At 38.2% G+C, this 15,273-nt stretch overlaps 2 protein-coding genes across 2 annotated transcripts; one reads left to right on the forward strand and one right to left on the reverse strand.

Annotated features, from left to right (window-relative positions):
• Nucleotides 1-455: 455 nt before the first annotated feature.
• On the reverse strand, nt 456-7,196 carry cidea (cell death inducing DFFA like effector a). The gene is made up of 5 exons (XM_044339284.1): nt 6,977-7,196; nt 5,091-5,229; nt 4,812-4,964; nt 2,673-2,845; nt 456-963 (listed from the first exon to the last, which is right to left on the reverse strand). Exons 1-5 carry the CDS (start codon nt 7,042-7,044, stop codon nt 861-863), a joined length of 636 nt encoding a protein of 211 aa, XP_044195219.1. The 5' UTR covers nt 7,045-7,196; the 3' UTR covers nt 456-860.
• Nucleotides 7,197-9,260: 2,064 nt separating this feature from the next.
• On the forward strand, nt 9,261-14,609 carry hus1 (HUS1 checkpoint clamp component). Its single transcript, XM_044339267.1, has 8 exons — nt 9,261-9,433; nt 10,286-10,413; nt 10,643-10,819; nt 12,141-12,248; nt 12,467-12,541; nt 12,783-12,882; nt 13,894-14,028; nt 14,487-14,609. The coding sequence occupies exons 1-8, from the start codon at nt 9,382-9,384 to the stop codon at nt 14,567-14,569; spliced, it is 858 nt and encodes a 285-aa protein (XP_044195202.1). The 5' UTR covers nt 9,261-9,381; the 3' UTR covers nt 14,570-14,609.
• The last annotated feature ends 664 nt before the right edge of the window (nt 14,610-15,273 follow it).

A 15,273-nucleotide genomic window follows, 5' to 3' on the forward strand; every position in this document is an offset into this window, starting at 1 on the left:
TGCCAGACATTCCCACGGAGAGAAGATGAAGCATGGGTCAGCTGCTGCTGAGGCCAGCAGCAGTGTCAGTTTACAAAGCACCATGAGCTATAAAACAGGAATTTATCACTGATACCGTACTTCTGCTCTGCTCCCTGTGTGCACACACACACAACACACCGATCTCTGCTTCATCCTGCCGTGAACAAGCTGTGAGAACACTTACTGTATATCATCATGTACATCAGATAAATATATGCTTAAACCTTTTCCTGAAGTCAGTTTATACAGAGAAAACTAATGTCTGTTGGTAGAGATGGTTCAGCACAGGAGAAGAAAACAGTCAAAAGTAACTTAAACAGTACAAACAGTATGAAACAAGTGTAAAAAAAAATTGAAGCAGTCCTTCCTCAAAAGTTGAATAAAGGTTTAGGATTTATGATATGGACACATTAAAATTAATAGATTCTCATGACTTAGAAAAACTTAAGAAAACAAATCTTTATTCATATATTTGATTTACATAGAGTATTTTTTTTAATCAAATGTACAGTTCCCAACATTTTATTCACTTAATACTAACGAAGCTCAACAAAAAACAAGACAAATCAAAGCTAAAACATTCAGAAAAATAAATTCCACAACCTCACAGTTGTGGAATTTGTGTGACAGTTCAACACACAAAAGAGTTAAAACATGTAAAGTATCCAGACAAAGAAAGAAAATCATTCAGTGAAGATAAAAGCAGTGTGAACAAGAGGAAAACTAAAAGTTCAGTCTGTCTCAAACACACACAAATGGACAGACTAAATTCTTCCGTCTGATGGAGAGTTGTGAAAATGCTTTTGATGTTCAGACCCAGTGACATTAACACAGAGACACTAGCAGTCGTCCTCTCCAGTGAACTGCAGTAATGATGAGGACGTGCAGAGCAGCAGCTGGCCTATCAGTCTGGTCAGGCAGGTGAGGCAGCGCATCACTGACCTGACGGGGAGGAGGAGACACAAACTGTCAGTTCAGCTGCAGAGATGAAAGAAAAACACTAACTGTGCATTAAAAAAGGACCAAAGAGGAGAGTCTGTTGTCTACAAAGTCCTGCTACTCGCATACAAAACCCATCAACAGTCATGTGCCTCCCTACATACAGGAACTGATCACACCACCAAACTTCCACCTGCATCCTCAGGTTTGCCAGCAGCTTAGTACTCGGGGAACTGGAGATTGAAACTTCTGCTCTGCTGAACCACACTTGTTAAAACAGCCATCCTAACCAACTGAGATAGAAAATCTTAACTCTTGTTATTTTCTTTATGTTGTATGTTTTTAACACTGAAGCATGTAGCATGATGTATTATTGTTGTTTTAAATTGGCTTTTCTAGTCAGTCATATGTGCAAAATAGTTTGATGTGAGATATATTTACATAATTTTCACCTTCCTTAAAACATTTGGGCTGATCAATAATCCACACAAATTATAAACACATTGAAATCATAAATAAACAATTCAGTAATTCAGGTTATCTCAAATTTGAGAGAAGTTAAAAAGAAGTGAGGTTAACAGGCACTGCGAGCATCACGCACCTGAAACTCTAAAGTTGAGTGAATCGAATCGAGTTGCATTGTGGGTAATGTAGGCGCCAAGTTTTGACAAAAAGATTTTTTTTTTTTTTAAAAAAACAATATCTCTGGTTCTGCTGCATCCATCATGAGTCTGACAATGTTATAGTGCAATGCTTAATTGGTTGAGTGCTACTAACACAAAAATCCCTGTTCCGCCTCCAACTAGTCCAGAACACAGCCCACGTCTGGGTCTGAAGCCCCAAGCTACATAACAGATATGTTGACCCCTGTACGAGCCAGTGCACAGCCTTAGATTCTCAGGTGGGCCCCTCTGGCTGTTCCAAAGTCGATGCTTAAATCTAAAAAGGAGCTTTTTTCCATCAGGGCCCCTCGACTTTGGAACGACCTGCCTGAGCAGATAAGGCTGCCTGAGCAGATAAAGCTGCTTTTAAATCACTTCTTAAAACCCATTTTTACAGACTTGCTTTTATGTAATGTTGTCTTTAGATCATCTTTCTTTTAAACTTTTTATCATTTCTTTATTGTCTTTTTTTGCCTTTGGCCGCCATCTTTTTAAGGTCGGATCTGTTATTGTCTTCTGTCTCATGTCTTTGCTTTGCATTGTGCTGCTTTTGCTTTGTCTGTCAAAGCACTTTGTAAACTTTGTTTTCAAAAAGGTGCTATATAAATAAAGTTATTATTATTATTTAAACATCAATTTACACTCATGAAAGATAAGACAAGAGTCTGAGATGGTCTAAAATAGACACCAAACAAACCCTTCTGGTTTGACCTCCAGTGGCAGCCTCAAGACAAAAAATGTTTTATTTTCAACTAACTAACTAACTAACTAACTAACTAACTAACTAACTAACTCAATCCATCCATCCATAGATAATGTGGAGCAGGGAAGGAAAGCTGTCTACATTTATATTTCTGTAATTGTTGACTTTTAAACTGTGTCCAACTCCACTAGTGCTACACACCAACTCTGTCCGTACTGTAATTATGTATAATCAGAAATCTCAGCATGCAGACTAAAAAACTATTATCAGACTTGTTGGAGAGATTAGTTGAAGATATGTTGCAGGTCCTACAGGTGACCAGCAGAGGTCAGTAGAGGTCAACTCACTTGAGGATGTGTTTTATCCTGGTGCATCTGAAGTCATAGGAGAGCGTGTATATCTCATACAGGGTGGCCTTGATGGCGAAGCAGCACAGGAAATCTTTAGGGTGCAGTTTGTAGAGGTCAAAGGTCAATTTCGCAATCCCATTCTTCTTTGGCTGACGGAAGCTCGGGAAGATCTGAAATATGCAGTAAACCAAACCTGAAGTTGTGCAGAAGCAGATCTGTTTTATCTGGACCGTCCTTCTTTCAACAGGGAGGTCAGAGGTCACAGTCAGCCACAGAACAGGGAGCCAATCAAAGCCTTCACAGTCTGAACGCTCAGTCTAAATTTACAGCCTCAGAATAAACTATGTGCAGTGTTTGGAAGATTATGTAATTCTTGTTGTTTTTTTGACCTTATAAGCAATTCAGCTGGAAGTTTGAAAGTTAGATTTTTTTTTAAGCAGAGCATGACCTTTCACTTTTTCCAGTTCTCCCAAAATATGGCAGCACTTTTTTTTTTTACTTCTAGTTTGAGGGAAAAAAATCTCAGTACTCCCTATCTATCATTTATAATCAGCGTATATAATATAGCATATATAGCTATATATAGCATTTATATCAGCAACATATAACAGTATAATGTAGTTATAAGCAGATATAAGTGTTTATTAGTGTATTAGTAAACGACTATAACTCCTCTTGTGGACACCCATAAGTGTTTGCTACTACATAAACAATGAATGAAAATAATATAAAATGTCTTCATAGGAAAAGTTATGACTGCTAATGAATACTATACATAAAATAAAACACTTAAAATGTCCAAACATCTGCTGACAGCTACATTATAGTGTGTTATAAACCATTTATAAATGTTTGTATACTGCTTATAAATGCTAAATGGGTTCATGTAGTTATTGTTATTGCAAAAGGACACTTCTGTCAGCAGGATCTCCTCAAGCCACAAGTAAAAAATGAAAATAAAGAAAAATGCTGCCATCTTGTGGAAGAACTGGAGAAAGTAACAGTTCATGATTTGCTTTAACAAACAAATTGGCTGAGTTTCCAAAAAAAGTCTGGGATTAAAAAATATTTATGTTAGGAAATCCCTCTTTGTAAGCCCTAAAGGTACAATGTGTAAGATTTGGCCATAATTTTAGTTTAAAACATTCACAAATTCACTAAAAATTATAAACAGAAGAAAAAACAGTTTTGACATTATGTCAAAGAGCTATATGATGTCTACTGAAATTAGCATGCTAACCAGCTAGCTCCAGCTCATCCTGTTTAACAATACCACTTTGTACTTCATCTTGATAGTGAATCACTGTAGCGTCCAGTCTGCCCTCAGTCCAGCAAGAGAGGAAGTGGCGCTGCCCAGAGGCAATGGCAGCAATGGTAGAGCGAGGCTGAAAGCTGCTGCTGCAGCCGCTGGCTGGTGAGACAGTCGGTCATCTCAGCTGTATGATCTGATGAACTGATCTCTGCAGCTCTTTGGTAATTTAATGCTAATGTCTCTGTAGGATTTTGATATCTTAATCATAGGACAGATTCACTGTAAACAGTAAGCTTTACACTACATTCAGTGAGTAATAATGTTGTTGGGTGGTGATATGTGCGTGTGGAAGGGGGGTGGAGGGGTGTTCTGCTGCCCCCTTTTGTTTGGATCAGGTGGCCAATTCTCACACATTGCACCCTTAATACCCTACTGTTTCCTATATTGTAGATTCAGTTTGCACAGATGAGAGCAAGAACATCAATTGTAGTAATTTTTCTCCTGAAATATGAACTTTGATACTTATTATAGGGGAGCCACATGAGAAGCCTTTTGACGTTTTGTCTCTGCCTGCACATCTCTTGTGATTGTATTAATATTTCCTTAAGTTTTTATCCAACTTTATAATTTTATTTTCTATTAGTTATCGTACCAATTAACAAACAACAAACCCTCAGACGGGGAGCACCAGCAACATGACACAAAACAATTAAATACAATAATTAAATGAGTAAATATTATTAGATTATTAGCTGCTGCAACATGTGGATTTCCCCTCCAGAGATCCATAAAGTCTTATATCTATTCAGAAAAATCTCCTGAAGTTCATCAATTATTGCAATCGTGACTGTTTACCTCCTCTTCTCTCATCAGTTGATTCTCACCTTGTTCTGCGTCCACATCTCTCCTTTCTCCAGCACCATCAGCGGCGTGTTGTTGGGCAGAGACTGAAAGAACTCCTCCGAGTCCACCACAGTCCCGTCGTCCTCCAGGACCAGAGTCAGCAAGTGGCAGGACAGCATGAACACCCTCGCAGCCTGAGGCACAAAAACCAGTCACTGAGGTTGCAGCACAGTCAGGACCCAGGAATCTTTCTGACACAAGTTCATAAACAGTTTCTATGATAATAATATCATAGTGGAACAGCTCCCTCCCCTCTTCACCTGCTCCAGCAGCTCGTCCAGAGAGGACGCCGTCAGACCCCGCCGCCGCCTGCGGCTGTGGGTGCAGACCTTAAAGCAGCGCAGCTGAGCTGAGGGCAGGATGTGCCGAGAGATGGTGGTCTGGACTGTTGATACTGACCTGCCACAAAACATGAGGAGTCAGTCTTAAAACAACAGTCGGGAGCCCAAATAATCAGTGAAACCTGTTTTTCTTGCTGTAATCATTCCTCCTGTTCATACTGACCATTAGAAGATCCCCTCACAATGCACTTACAATGGAAGTGATGGGGGACAAACTCCACAGTCCTCCTTCTGTGCAAAAATGTATTTAAAAGTTTATCTGAAGCTAATATGAAGCTTCAGCGTCCAAATGAGTCAAATCAAGTAGATATCTTTCAACGTTACAGTCTTTTTAGTGTCAAAGTCCCTCTTTTTGTTACTATACTTCCACCTGCAGCTCAACAGGGAAACACTGCCGAGGAAACACAAAGAGGGAATTTGATGCTAAAAAGACTGTAAATGTGTCAGATATCCACTTGATATGACTAACTCAGACTGCTGAAGCTGAATAGAAGCTTCACAGAGACTTTTAAATGCATTTTATGCAATCCATGTTGTACCGTTTGGAGGGAATCTTCTAATGGCCGGTATGAACAGCAGGAATGATTATAGCAAGAAAAAAAACATTTGTCAGTGTTCATCTGGGCAGCTGAGTGTTTTAAGACATTTGAAAACACTTTAGTAGGATCAATGAATTGAATGAATATTCTGAGTTGAGTAGGGATGCAGTTTCTAATCCAGTATTTGTTTATTTTTTCCTAAACATCTAGTTCATTTAGGTGGAAATAATCAGCATTAAAAATACTAACATCTTTTAAACAAAGTGTTTTTAGGGTTTTGAAAAGATCTAGGGTTAATCCAAGCTTGTACAGAGCAAGTACATAAACACACTGACGTTTTTGTCTGTGTTTTTTGATATATTTGACAGTTCAAAACAGTTCAACCATGTTAACTTAATGAAATCATTATCATCATCAGTTGTGGAAATCCAAGATGACATCAAATACCTTTAAAGTATCGCAGAACAGAGCGCTGATAGCTTTTTAATAATATCTTTTAATACTCTGCATATATCACCAGGTATGATTTTAGTGTTCATATAGTTTTTGTGTGTAAAATCGCTGCAGTGAACACATGACTGTCACTGGAGATACCATGATGGCTGTCACACACACACTCTGCCTTCTCCATTCACCACCAGTACATCTTCACCACCTGCACTCATATATGGACTGTGGAAATTAGAGAAAGACCTGTATGCTGGATTTTGGAGTAAATATAAATGAATACAGTGTTTTAGATATTGAGTGTATGGTCTCATCAGTCATGTATGTGTCTATATACAGTAGATACCTAAACACGAGGCAGTGAGCTTTAGTGCCTCCATTAGTCCATATATACCCTGCCAGTGTGCAGCAACGCACTTCTTGGCGTCTACCTCCATGTCTGACCACATGATCAATATTCATGGAGGCTTTTGCATTGACCATTTATGGTTAATTGTGGGAGTGTAGAGGTGGGATATGAGGTCCACGTGTGCACATTTTCAAGTTGATTGCGATTTACAAAAAAGGAAAAATACGTGCATTCGCGCGGATTATAAATCTGATTATTTTGTTTTATAAAGGAGACCTCTGGACAGACTGCAGCGCGTTTAACTCACATGCACCTTCAGTTACAAAAAGAAAACCGTTACGCGCAGCTGGTGTCATGGACTCATTGCGCCAAATCAATATTATTAAATTATTACGAAGAATTAAATTAATATTCAGCTTAAAGACAAACAAAAACTAAACTAAAATTCATTAGAAGTTTTTTGTACCGACCTCACCAGAGTCTCCGGCAGCAGAGTTTTGGCGTATTTCACTCCTGACTGGATGGAGAGCGGCGCCATTGCGATGCCAATCAATCAATCAGTCAGTCAGTTAACTGAAGGATAGATTAGAAATAATCCTTTTAACGGGCAGCCGGTCTGAGTCAGGCTGCAGAGACCTGTTCGTTGCAGTTTGGACCCGGATCACCTGTTTCTGCTTAATGAGAAATGTTTATGAACCAACTGAACTTTATTAACAATGACGGCCTGTGATTGGTCACCGAGCAGGCCACAGAACCAATAGGACGACAGCAGCAAAACCCAGAAACCTGCCTCGACTGCCTTCTAAAATACTTTATTCACAAAAAAGTGAACAATTCAAATTGACAAATACAACAAAACAACATAATCAAACAGGAAAATACAGAAAAAGAAAAGGGTGTGTACATGAGACAGTGTAGTTTCTTTGTTACATATTTTGTTAAACTTGAGACATTTCAAGGATCTAAAACACATTTTTACGTATTTTATTTTCTAAATTACATTTAGAAAAAACATCAAAATAACAATAATGGGTAGAGAGGTAGCGATGGGATCTCTTTTTCTATAGCATGATAAAATATAAATAATTAAGTTTACACTGATAGGCACAGTCACCAAAATATAGTCTAAAGTCAAGTGTGTGATTTCTCTTTATTTTCATTAATCATTGATATTTATGCCACAATATTACATAAACAGACTAGAAAATTATATTTGTATAGCATCTTATATTCACAATTGTAGTTCAATGTGTTTAACATCAGCATACAAACAATTAATTAATACGATTAAATCATTTTAAAACAAAGATTACAAAGAAAAAATGAACAAGTCTCTCATCTATAAGTCTGAGACTTTTCTCATTTATTTATCCATGCAAAGATAATGCTATTAATAATCTTTAAGTGTTGTTTTAGAATCCGTTGTTATGTATATTTATCTAAAGAGTTGTAACCACAGCTGTCAGATAAATATTGTGGTTTGAAAAGTACAATATTTCCCTCTGAAATGTTGTGGAGTGGAAGTACAACATAGAAAAAATGGAAATACTCAAGTAGAAGAACCTGAATATTGCACTTGAGTGTTTAAGTTGTTGTTATATGAATTAAAGTGAGTAAAAAGAACAGGATTTCCCTATAAAGTGTTTAATTTCACCGTGGCTGTTCAGGTCCAGGCTGCAAACTGTGATCAAATCTGCAAACTGACTCTGGTCCAGACATTTAAGCAGCTTACAGAGAATATTCTATTGTTTCAGACTAAATGAGCTTGTAGATTAGAGAGAACATTTTAATTTGGTGAGCAAATAATAAGCAAGCCTTTATTTGTAGAATCCTGTAGAAAATGAACTTACACACAAGTAAAGGTCAGCCAGAGAAGCTGGATTTGTTTGATCCCTCTCCTACACACAGAATACCTTCAACGTGTTGGCTATTTTGTTCTTTTTTATAGGCCTGCAGTTTCCAGTGGTGGAAATTATAAGTACATTTACTCAAATACTCTACTTAAGTACAATTTTGAGTGACTTTATTTGAGTATTTCCATGTGATGCTACTTTATACTTCCACTCCATTACATTTCAGAGGGAAATATTATATACTATTATATATTATATTACTTTCTACTCCACTACCTTTATTTGACAGCTTAATTTCCTACATCACCTAAGGCTATGATGGTGATATTTTTCATCAGACAGAGTAAAATCAAAGAACATTGTATGATGGTGTGTCTCCACCAGCTTTTCCATAGATTAAATGTTATAAATCTGAAGAAAATACTCATGCTCAGTAAAAAAAATAATTAGATTCTAAGTCAAACTGATGATAAGAAATGAAAAAGTAAAACTATTTCATTTTTTAAAAATGTATCTTATAATTTAGACATGTAATGTTTATTATACAGTGTGTCAAGGGTCAGCAATTATGTTCAACCATGGGCCAGTTTTTTTTTCAGCACTTCCCTTAAACTAGAACAAATCATTGAGGGCGGGCCCTCATTTACAGTGATGTCGAATATAGCTTAAAATTATTTTAAAAATGATCAAAGATACAAAATAAAGGAAAACAATCTATCAAAACAAATATTTAAGTACAGATAAGAAAAGATACAAGATATGAAAACAAATCAATTAAAACAGGTACAAACAGAAGTTGAGTGGTTTCTGATCATAGATTTAAATAGACCAAGGGTTACAAAAGTATTATTTTTTAGGGTGCTCCAACCAGAAGGTGGCGGTAAGAAGAAGCAGAAGAAGACGTTGAGGCTGGCTGATGTTTCCGTCGGACCTTTGACACAGACGGACCAAACAAACGCTCTGAAGCGCCAAACAAGAGGAGCTGAAACTAATATTTACTATATTTATTGTCACAAGTAAAAATGAAGTTTCGAGGGAAAATCGTGGATATCGCCTGTCTCAACCATTTCACCCGTAAGTCGCTTAGTTTTTATACGTCGAGGAAACCGAGAAACTTTTACTGACGGACGCTGCTAATGTTGTTTCCATCTGATGCTACTTCATACTTCCACTGAGTGGAAATCCTGTGTATCAGAACTTTGTTTTTTCTTCTTTCCTCTCCCATTAATCATCTCACGACCCCTCACATTTATCTGCTGACCCTTTGGAGGGGCCTCACCCCTAGGTTGGGAACCACTGGACTAAACTAGCTAACTGTATATAAAGTAGTGTAAACTAGCTCCACCTCCAGCAGCTACAACAGTAACATGCTGCTCTAACACTGATGCTTCACTATTAATAATCTAATGACGTCATATATAATAATATATCAGTCAGAGGGACCAAACCACTACTTTTACTGCAATACTTTAACTACATCAAGCTCATAATACTTATGTACTTTTACTGCAATACTTTAACTACATCAAGCTCATAATACCTATGTACTTTTACTGTAGTAGGATTTCTCATGCAGGACTTTTATTTGTACTGGAGTATTTTTACATTGCTGTATTGGTACTTATGTAAATTATTGGAATACTTCTTCCAAAATTCTCTGGTTTCAGCTTCTCAAATGTGAATATTTTCTGGCTTCTTTAGTTCTCTATGACAGTAAACTGAATATATTTGTGTTGTGGACAAAACAAGACATTTGAGGACGTCATCTTGGGCTTTGGGAAACACTGATCCACATTTTTTACTTTTTTCTGACATTTTATGGACCAAACAACTAATTGGTTAATCGAGAAAACAGTTTTTTTTACAGCTTTAAGTTAAGTCTCTGTCACTGTGGTTAATAACTTTGCTCTTCCTCGTCCTCTCCAGGAGTCATCACCACCATCTCAAAGCTGACAAAGATGTGTGTCCTGAGACTGACTCCTGACAACCTGTTCTTCGTTCTGTCTGGTAAAGTGGCCAACGGAGGGGTCAGCATGTGGTGTGAACTGTCACAGGTAACAGCGGCACATTTTGTAGTTCAGCCTCGATGTTTCACCTGTTGGGAAATAAAACACAGTCAAAGGTTACAGACCGAACAGAGATTAGGATGGAGTTTGGAATGAGAAGAGATGAATTAACAGAGAAATGGTGACATGGAGGCAATAGATTAGATCTTAAAGCATAAGACTGTCTGTGCTTTTTTGAATATACCAACCAATCAGTAGTTTGTTTTCCTCCCTGCAGGCTAACTTCTTTGATGAATACCAGATGGAGGGCGTGTCCTCTGAGGCCAATGAGATTTGTCTGGAGGTGACTCCAGAGAACTTGTCCAGAGCCCTGAAGACAGTCCAGAGCGCCAAGGCCGTCAAAGTTAAACTGACGAAGAAGCACTGCCCTTGCCTCACCATCGCCGCTGAGCTGGTGAGACTGTAAAAATCACTCTAAAACTAGAAAATACCGCCTTGCAGTTGTACGCCTCCACCAACCAGTCAAATTGCAGTTTACATCCATGTCCGTCCAGACTCGTACAATATTTGTAGTGAGTATATGTTCACGTTTGGCTGCTAAAGCTGATTCTGCTAGAACACAAAGTTGTAGTCATGACAGTAGACAAAGCTTCAGGTACGGATGTTGCTGCAAAGAAGCTACATATTCTAAAACGTGGATGCTTCTCACACATTTTCAACCCGGCAGCACAGAAGATCCAAACAATCACCACAGTTTCAAAGTCAGAACCAAGATTAGTGTCACCAGTTCAAGTGTCTGACCAAATATGAAATATGGTCACAATCTCCCCTTCTGTTCCTCAGTTATTGTGTTGAATAACAGCCAGAAAAGTGTTTTTGCAGAACATTATGATGTCACAGTGAAGTTGACCTTTTGACCTTTCATCATTTTATCCTATTAGACATTTGTGTGAAATTTTTCATAATTAGCCTATGAATTCTTGAGTTATGGCCAAAAACGTGTTTTGTGAGGTCACAGTGATCCTGACCTTTGACCACCAAATTATAATCAGTTCATCCTTTAGTCGAAGTGGACATTTGTGGCCTCCAGGCGTTCACAAGAAGGGGACAGACGGACAACCTGAAAACATAATACCTTCATCCACAACTGTTGTCTGCATGGAGGCATAAAAACTCTGCCACACTAAAAAAGATACTTGGAGGAATCAGAAAGATGTTTTCTTGCCAGACAGTTTGTCACCACATGAGGGAAACAATGACGTCAATTTATGTTTTAGGATAATGTGAGGGCCATTTTTCATTGTTTTATTGACTAAATGATTAATCAGTCAATTGGATTGTCAATAACAAAAATATAACACTATCATTATTCAATTCACTATAATGTAAGACCAAAATAAGCTGCAAATTTGCACATTTGAGAACCTATAACTATTAAATGTTTTGTGTTTTCAATTGAAAAAACAACTTAAAACGATTAATCGATACCAGAACAGTTCAATGAATGAATTGACTTATAAGCAGCTCATTCTGAAAAGCTAAAAACTCACAATTTATTGAAGTAAAGACCTTAAAATTTACCCACTTGTCAGAAATGATGAAGCCAAAATCTAAACAGACACAGAAACTTAACTAAAGATCAGGTTTGGGAACTTCTGTACTACTCTTAGACTAATGTTAAAGGGGAACTTCACGGAGTACAGCTCAGTCTGGGTAAACAGTTGCATAATGTCTGAGAAACTGAGTGATGTCCTCTCTCCCTCTGTCCTGTCCAGCCCACCCTGTCCAGCATCAGCCGAGTCGTCACTCATGATGTCCCAGTTGACGTCATCCCCCGGAGACTCTGGCATGAGTTCAAAGAACCAGACATGCCAGACTTTGATGTAAGTGACACTGCTATGAGGTGCAATACATGCCCAAAAAACTGTGGAGACGTTATACACATAAAGCTTCTAAAGAGAAATACATTCAGAGGATAGCATTCCTCTGAAATATAAAGGTGGATTTAAAAATTTCAGTCTCCAACAAGCGCTGTGTTTGGCTAAAAAGAGTGAATGTTGGAATACAAAAAAGATGTTTTGTGATTTGTCTTTCCTCGCAGGTCAGTATCTACCTGCCTCCTCTGAAGACCATGAAGAACGTTGTGGACAGAATGAAGAACCTCTCCAACTTCCTGGTAACTTCACATTCCTTAAAATAAATCCAAACTCCAAATAAATCCGCCACTAAAAACTTTTAGCTACTTCTAGCAAAACTTGTTAAAACAAACCAGAATTATACTTTAAAATTGGTCCAGAAAGTTCAAATCTCATATTTGGCCTTTTGAAACCTGCAACATGTTGGCTAGTTTGTCAGCTAGTTTTAAAGTTTTGGTTTGTTAGAGGTAAAATTCAAGTTTTTGTGTGTTTGTGTCTCAGGTAATAGAGGCCAACCTGAATGGAGAGATGAACCTGAAGATTGAGACAGATCTGGTTTCTGTCACCACTCACTTCAAAGACCTTGGAAACCCTCCGTGGGGTAAAAACAATGTTACTGTCAGTTGTTTCTTAGCCACGTTAGCAGCACGGCTATGTCAGTCTGTCTGTCCACTACTAAACTTTGTGCATACATTGACATTCCCCTCAGGATGAATCCCCCTGACTTTGGTGATCCTCTGACATTTCCTTTAGTATCACTACAAGGTCAGTCTCGCGATACCAGACAATCAGAGATCTCGCCACCTGCCAGTCATCTGGGGATTTCTAAATGCATGGTAGTTGCTTGAATGGCGGAGAGTACAGCCACTAACAAACCTACACCCCTTACATTTTGTCAACGCCTCACCGGAAATAATGGTAGCACATGACTGCTGCATGTTACCGTCCCAATATGAAGGGCTGCTCTAATGACTTGGGATTGGTTCTGCATTGTAGGGTTTTTAGTAGTTGAGCAAAGCATTTAGAGACTGACTTGTCTACCATGAGGTTGATATTTTGTTTTTTACAGAAATATCTTGACATCTATTGGATGGATTGCCATGAAATTTGGTTCACACATTCATGTTCCCTAGAGGATGAATTTTAATGACCTTATTGATCCTCTGACTTTTCCTGTAGCACCACCAGCAGGTCAAAGTTGTCCCTAATTCTGTGTAGCATCTACTACATGGGTTAGCACAAATATTTGTCACACATGGATGGTCCACAGACAACATATCCTAATGACTGGTGATCCTCTGACTCTGACAATTATTGGATGGATTGCCATTAAATTTGGTTCACACATTCATGTTCCCCTCAGGATGAATTGTAATAACTTTGGTGATCCTCTGATTCCATCATGAGGTGAAACGTTCATTTTGTCCAAATTCTTGCGAAACTAATGCTAGTACTCAGATAGTAAACATGGTGAGCTTTAGTTCTTACTTCTTCCAATTCTTCTGCTTCGAGATTAAGCTTTTTAACAATTTTTATTTTGGGGACATTTTGCCTCTGTTTCTTACTAAATAAAAAAATACGTCCTCCTGCTCATTTCTCTCCATCCCTCCAGGTGATGACGCCTCCCAGGACGGTGGTCTGTCTCAGAGCAGGGATCCAGAGAACATGGCCCAGGCTAGGGTGGACATCAGGAAGCTGCAGCAGTTCCTCATGGGACAGCAGGTCAACCCCAGCAAGGCCATGTGCAGTAAGTCGACCCACAGCTGCACACACTCACCTTAGATGGAAATTAAAGTAGGAGATGCTGGAAGATATCTCCCATAATGATCATCGAGCTGGATCTGAATATGAGGTTTACAGTGGAAGAAGATGACACATCCTTTTGATTTTCCTCCACTACTTTTATCTGTTGGCTGCAGCTGCTGGTTACTTTGTAGATTCACATTTTACACTTTTACATTTGTGTGTTTATTATGTATGACAAAAAAGATTGAAGTCTGTTTTTCATTTTAAGTTTTGGGTTTGAGCATGCACAATTACTGTCAAATTTATTATTAATATGGCAGTATTATGCTTTGGAATACGCTGCAAATGCACTACAGTAAACAGTAAATGCACTACTGTTAATTAGGTAAAGGATTTTACTCTTTGCTACATCACTGGTTAAATCATATTTGCACCAACGTTGTTCTCTTGTCCCCTCAGATATCGTCCATCATAGCGTTGTCCACCTGATTCTGCTGCATGAAGATGTGTCGCTGCAGTATTTTATCCCCGCTGTGGCGTAGACGCTCTGCAGACCACACAAGTTATTTCTGCTCACTGTCAGTTTGAGGAAAAAGAAGAATGGACTGCGTGTCTGTTTCAGGTGTTTCCCCACATGGCAAAGGAATCTTCTGTCACGCCAAACCCAACCCAGACTGAGATAAAACTCACAATGTCTGGAAGTGTGTCCTACATTTGAAAGAGACTTGGAGGTTGGAGGACCTCAGGAAGACTTTAGTCACTGACCTTTGGTAAGAGTGTGGACATGCTGGTAAATACACATTTATCGAGGAGGAGGGTGAAAAAGTGACTTGGACAGTTGAGATAAAAGGGAAAAAGAAGTTAGACATTTAAAGTTCAGAGTATGTGTTTTGTATTAAAAGTGTTTTTAAAAAGAAAAAAATTGTTGTTTTTTACACATTAAAAACATTTTTCCATGCATCCATTGTGGTGTTTAGTTTGGTTTTATTTATTTTGGTTTCACTTCCTTAAAATACATTAGATGTGAATTGAATTTTATTTTCATTTCAAAGCCTCCAAAAATAACCCAGATGTCCAAAATACAAAGTTTTCACTGGAATGACTTTGTACCATAGCTGCAAACTCATCACTTAGGTGTATGAGAAATATGGCACCTGTATGATTAGTGTAGATCCACATAATTTGCCTGACCATTTGCTTGTGAAGCAAGAGAAGCTGTTGAACTGAGCTACAAAACGTTAGCTTG

This window comes from Thunnus albacares, chromosome 21 (assembly GCF_914725855.1).
Source record: "Thunnus albacares chromosome 21, fThuAlb1.1, whole genome shotgun sequence".
Taxonomy (NCBI): domain Eukaryota; kingdom Metazoa; phylum Chordata; class Actinopteri; order Scombriformes; family Scombridae; genus Thunnus; species Thunnus albacares.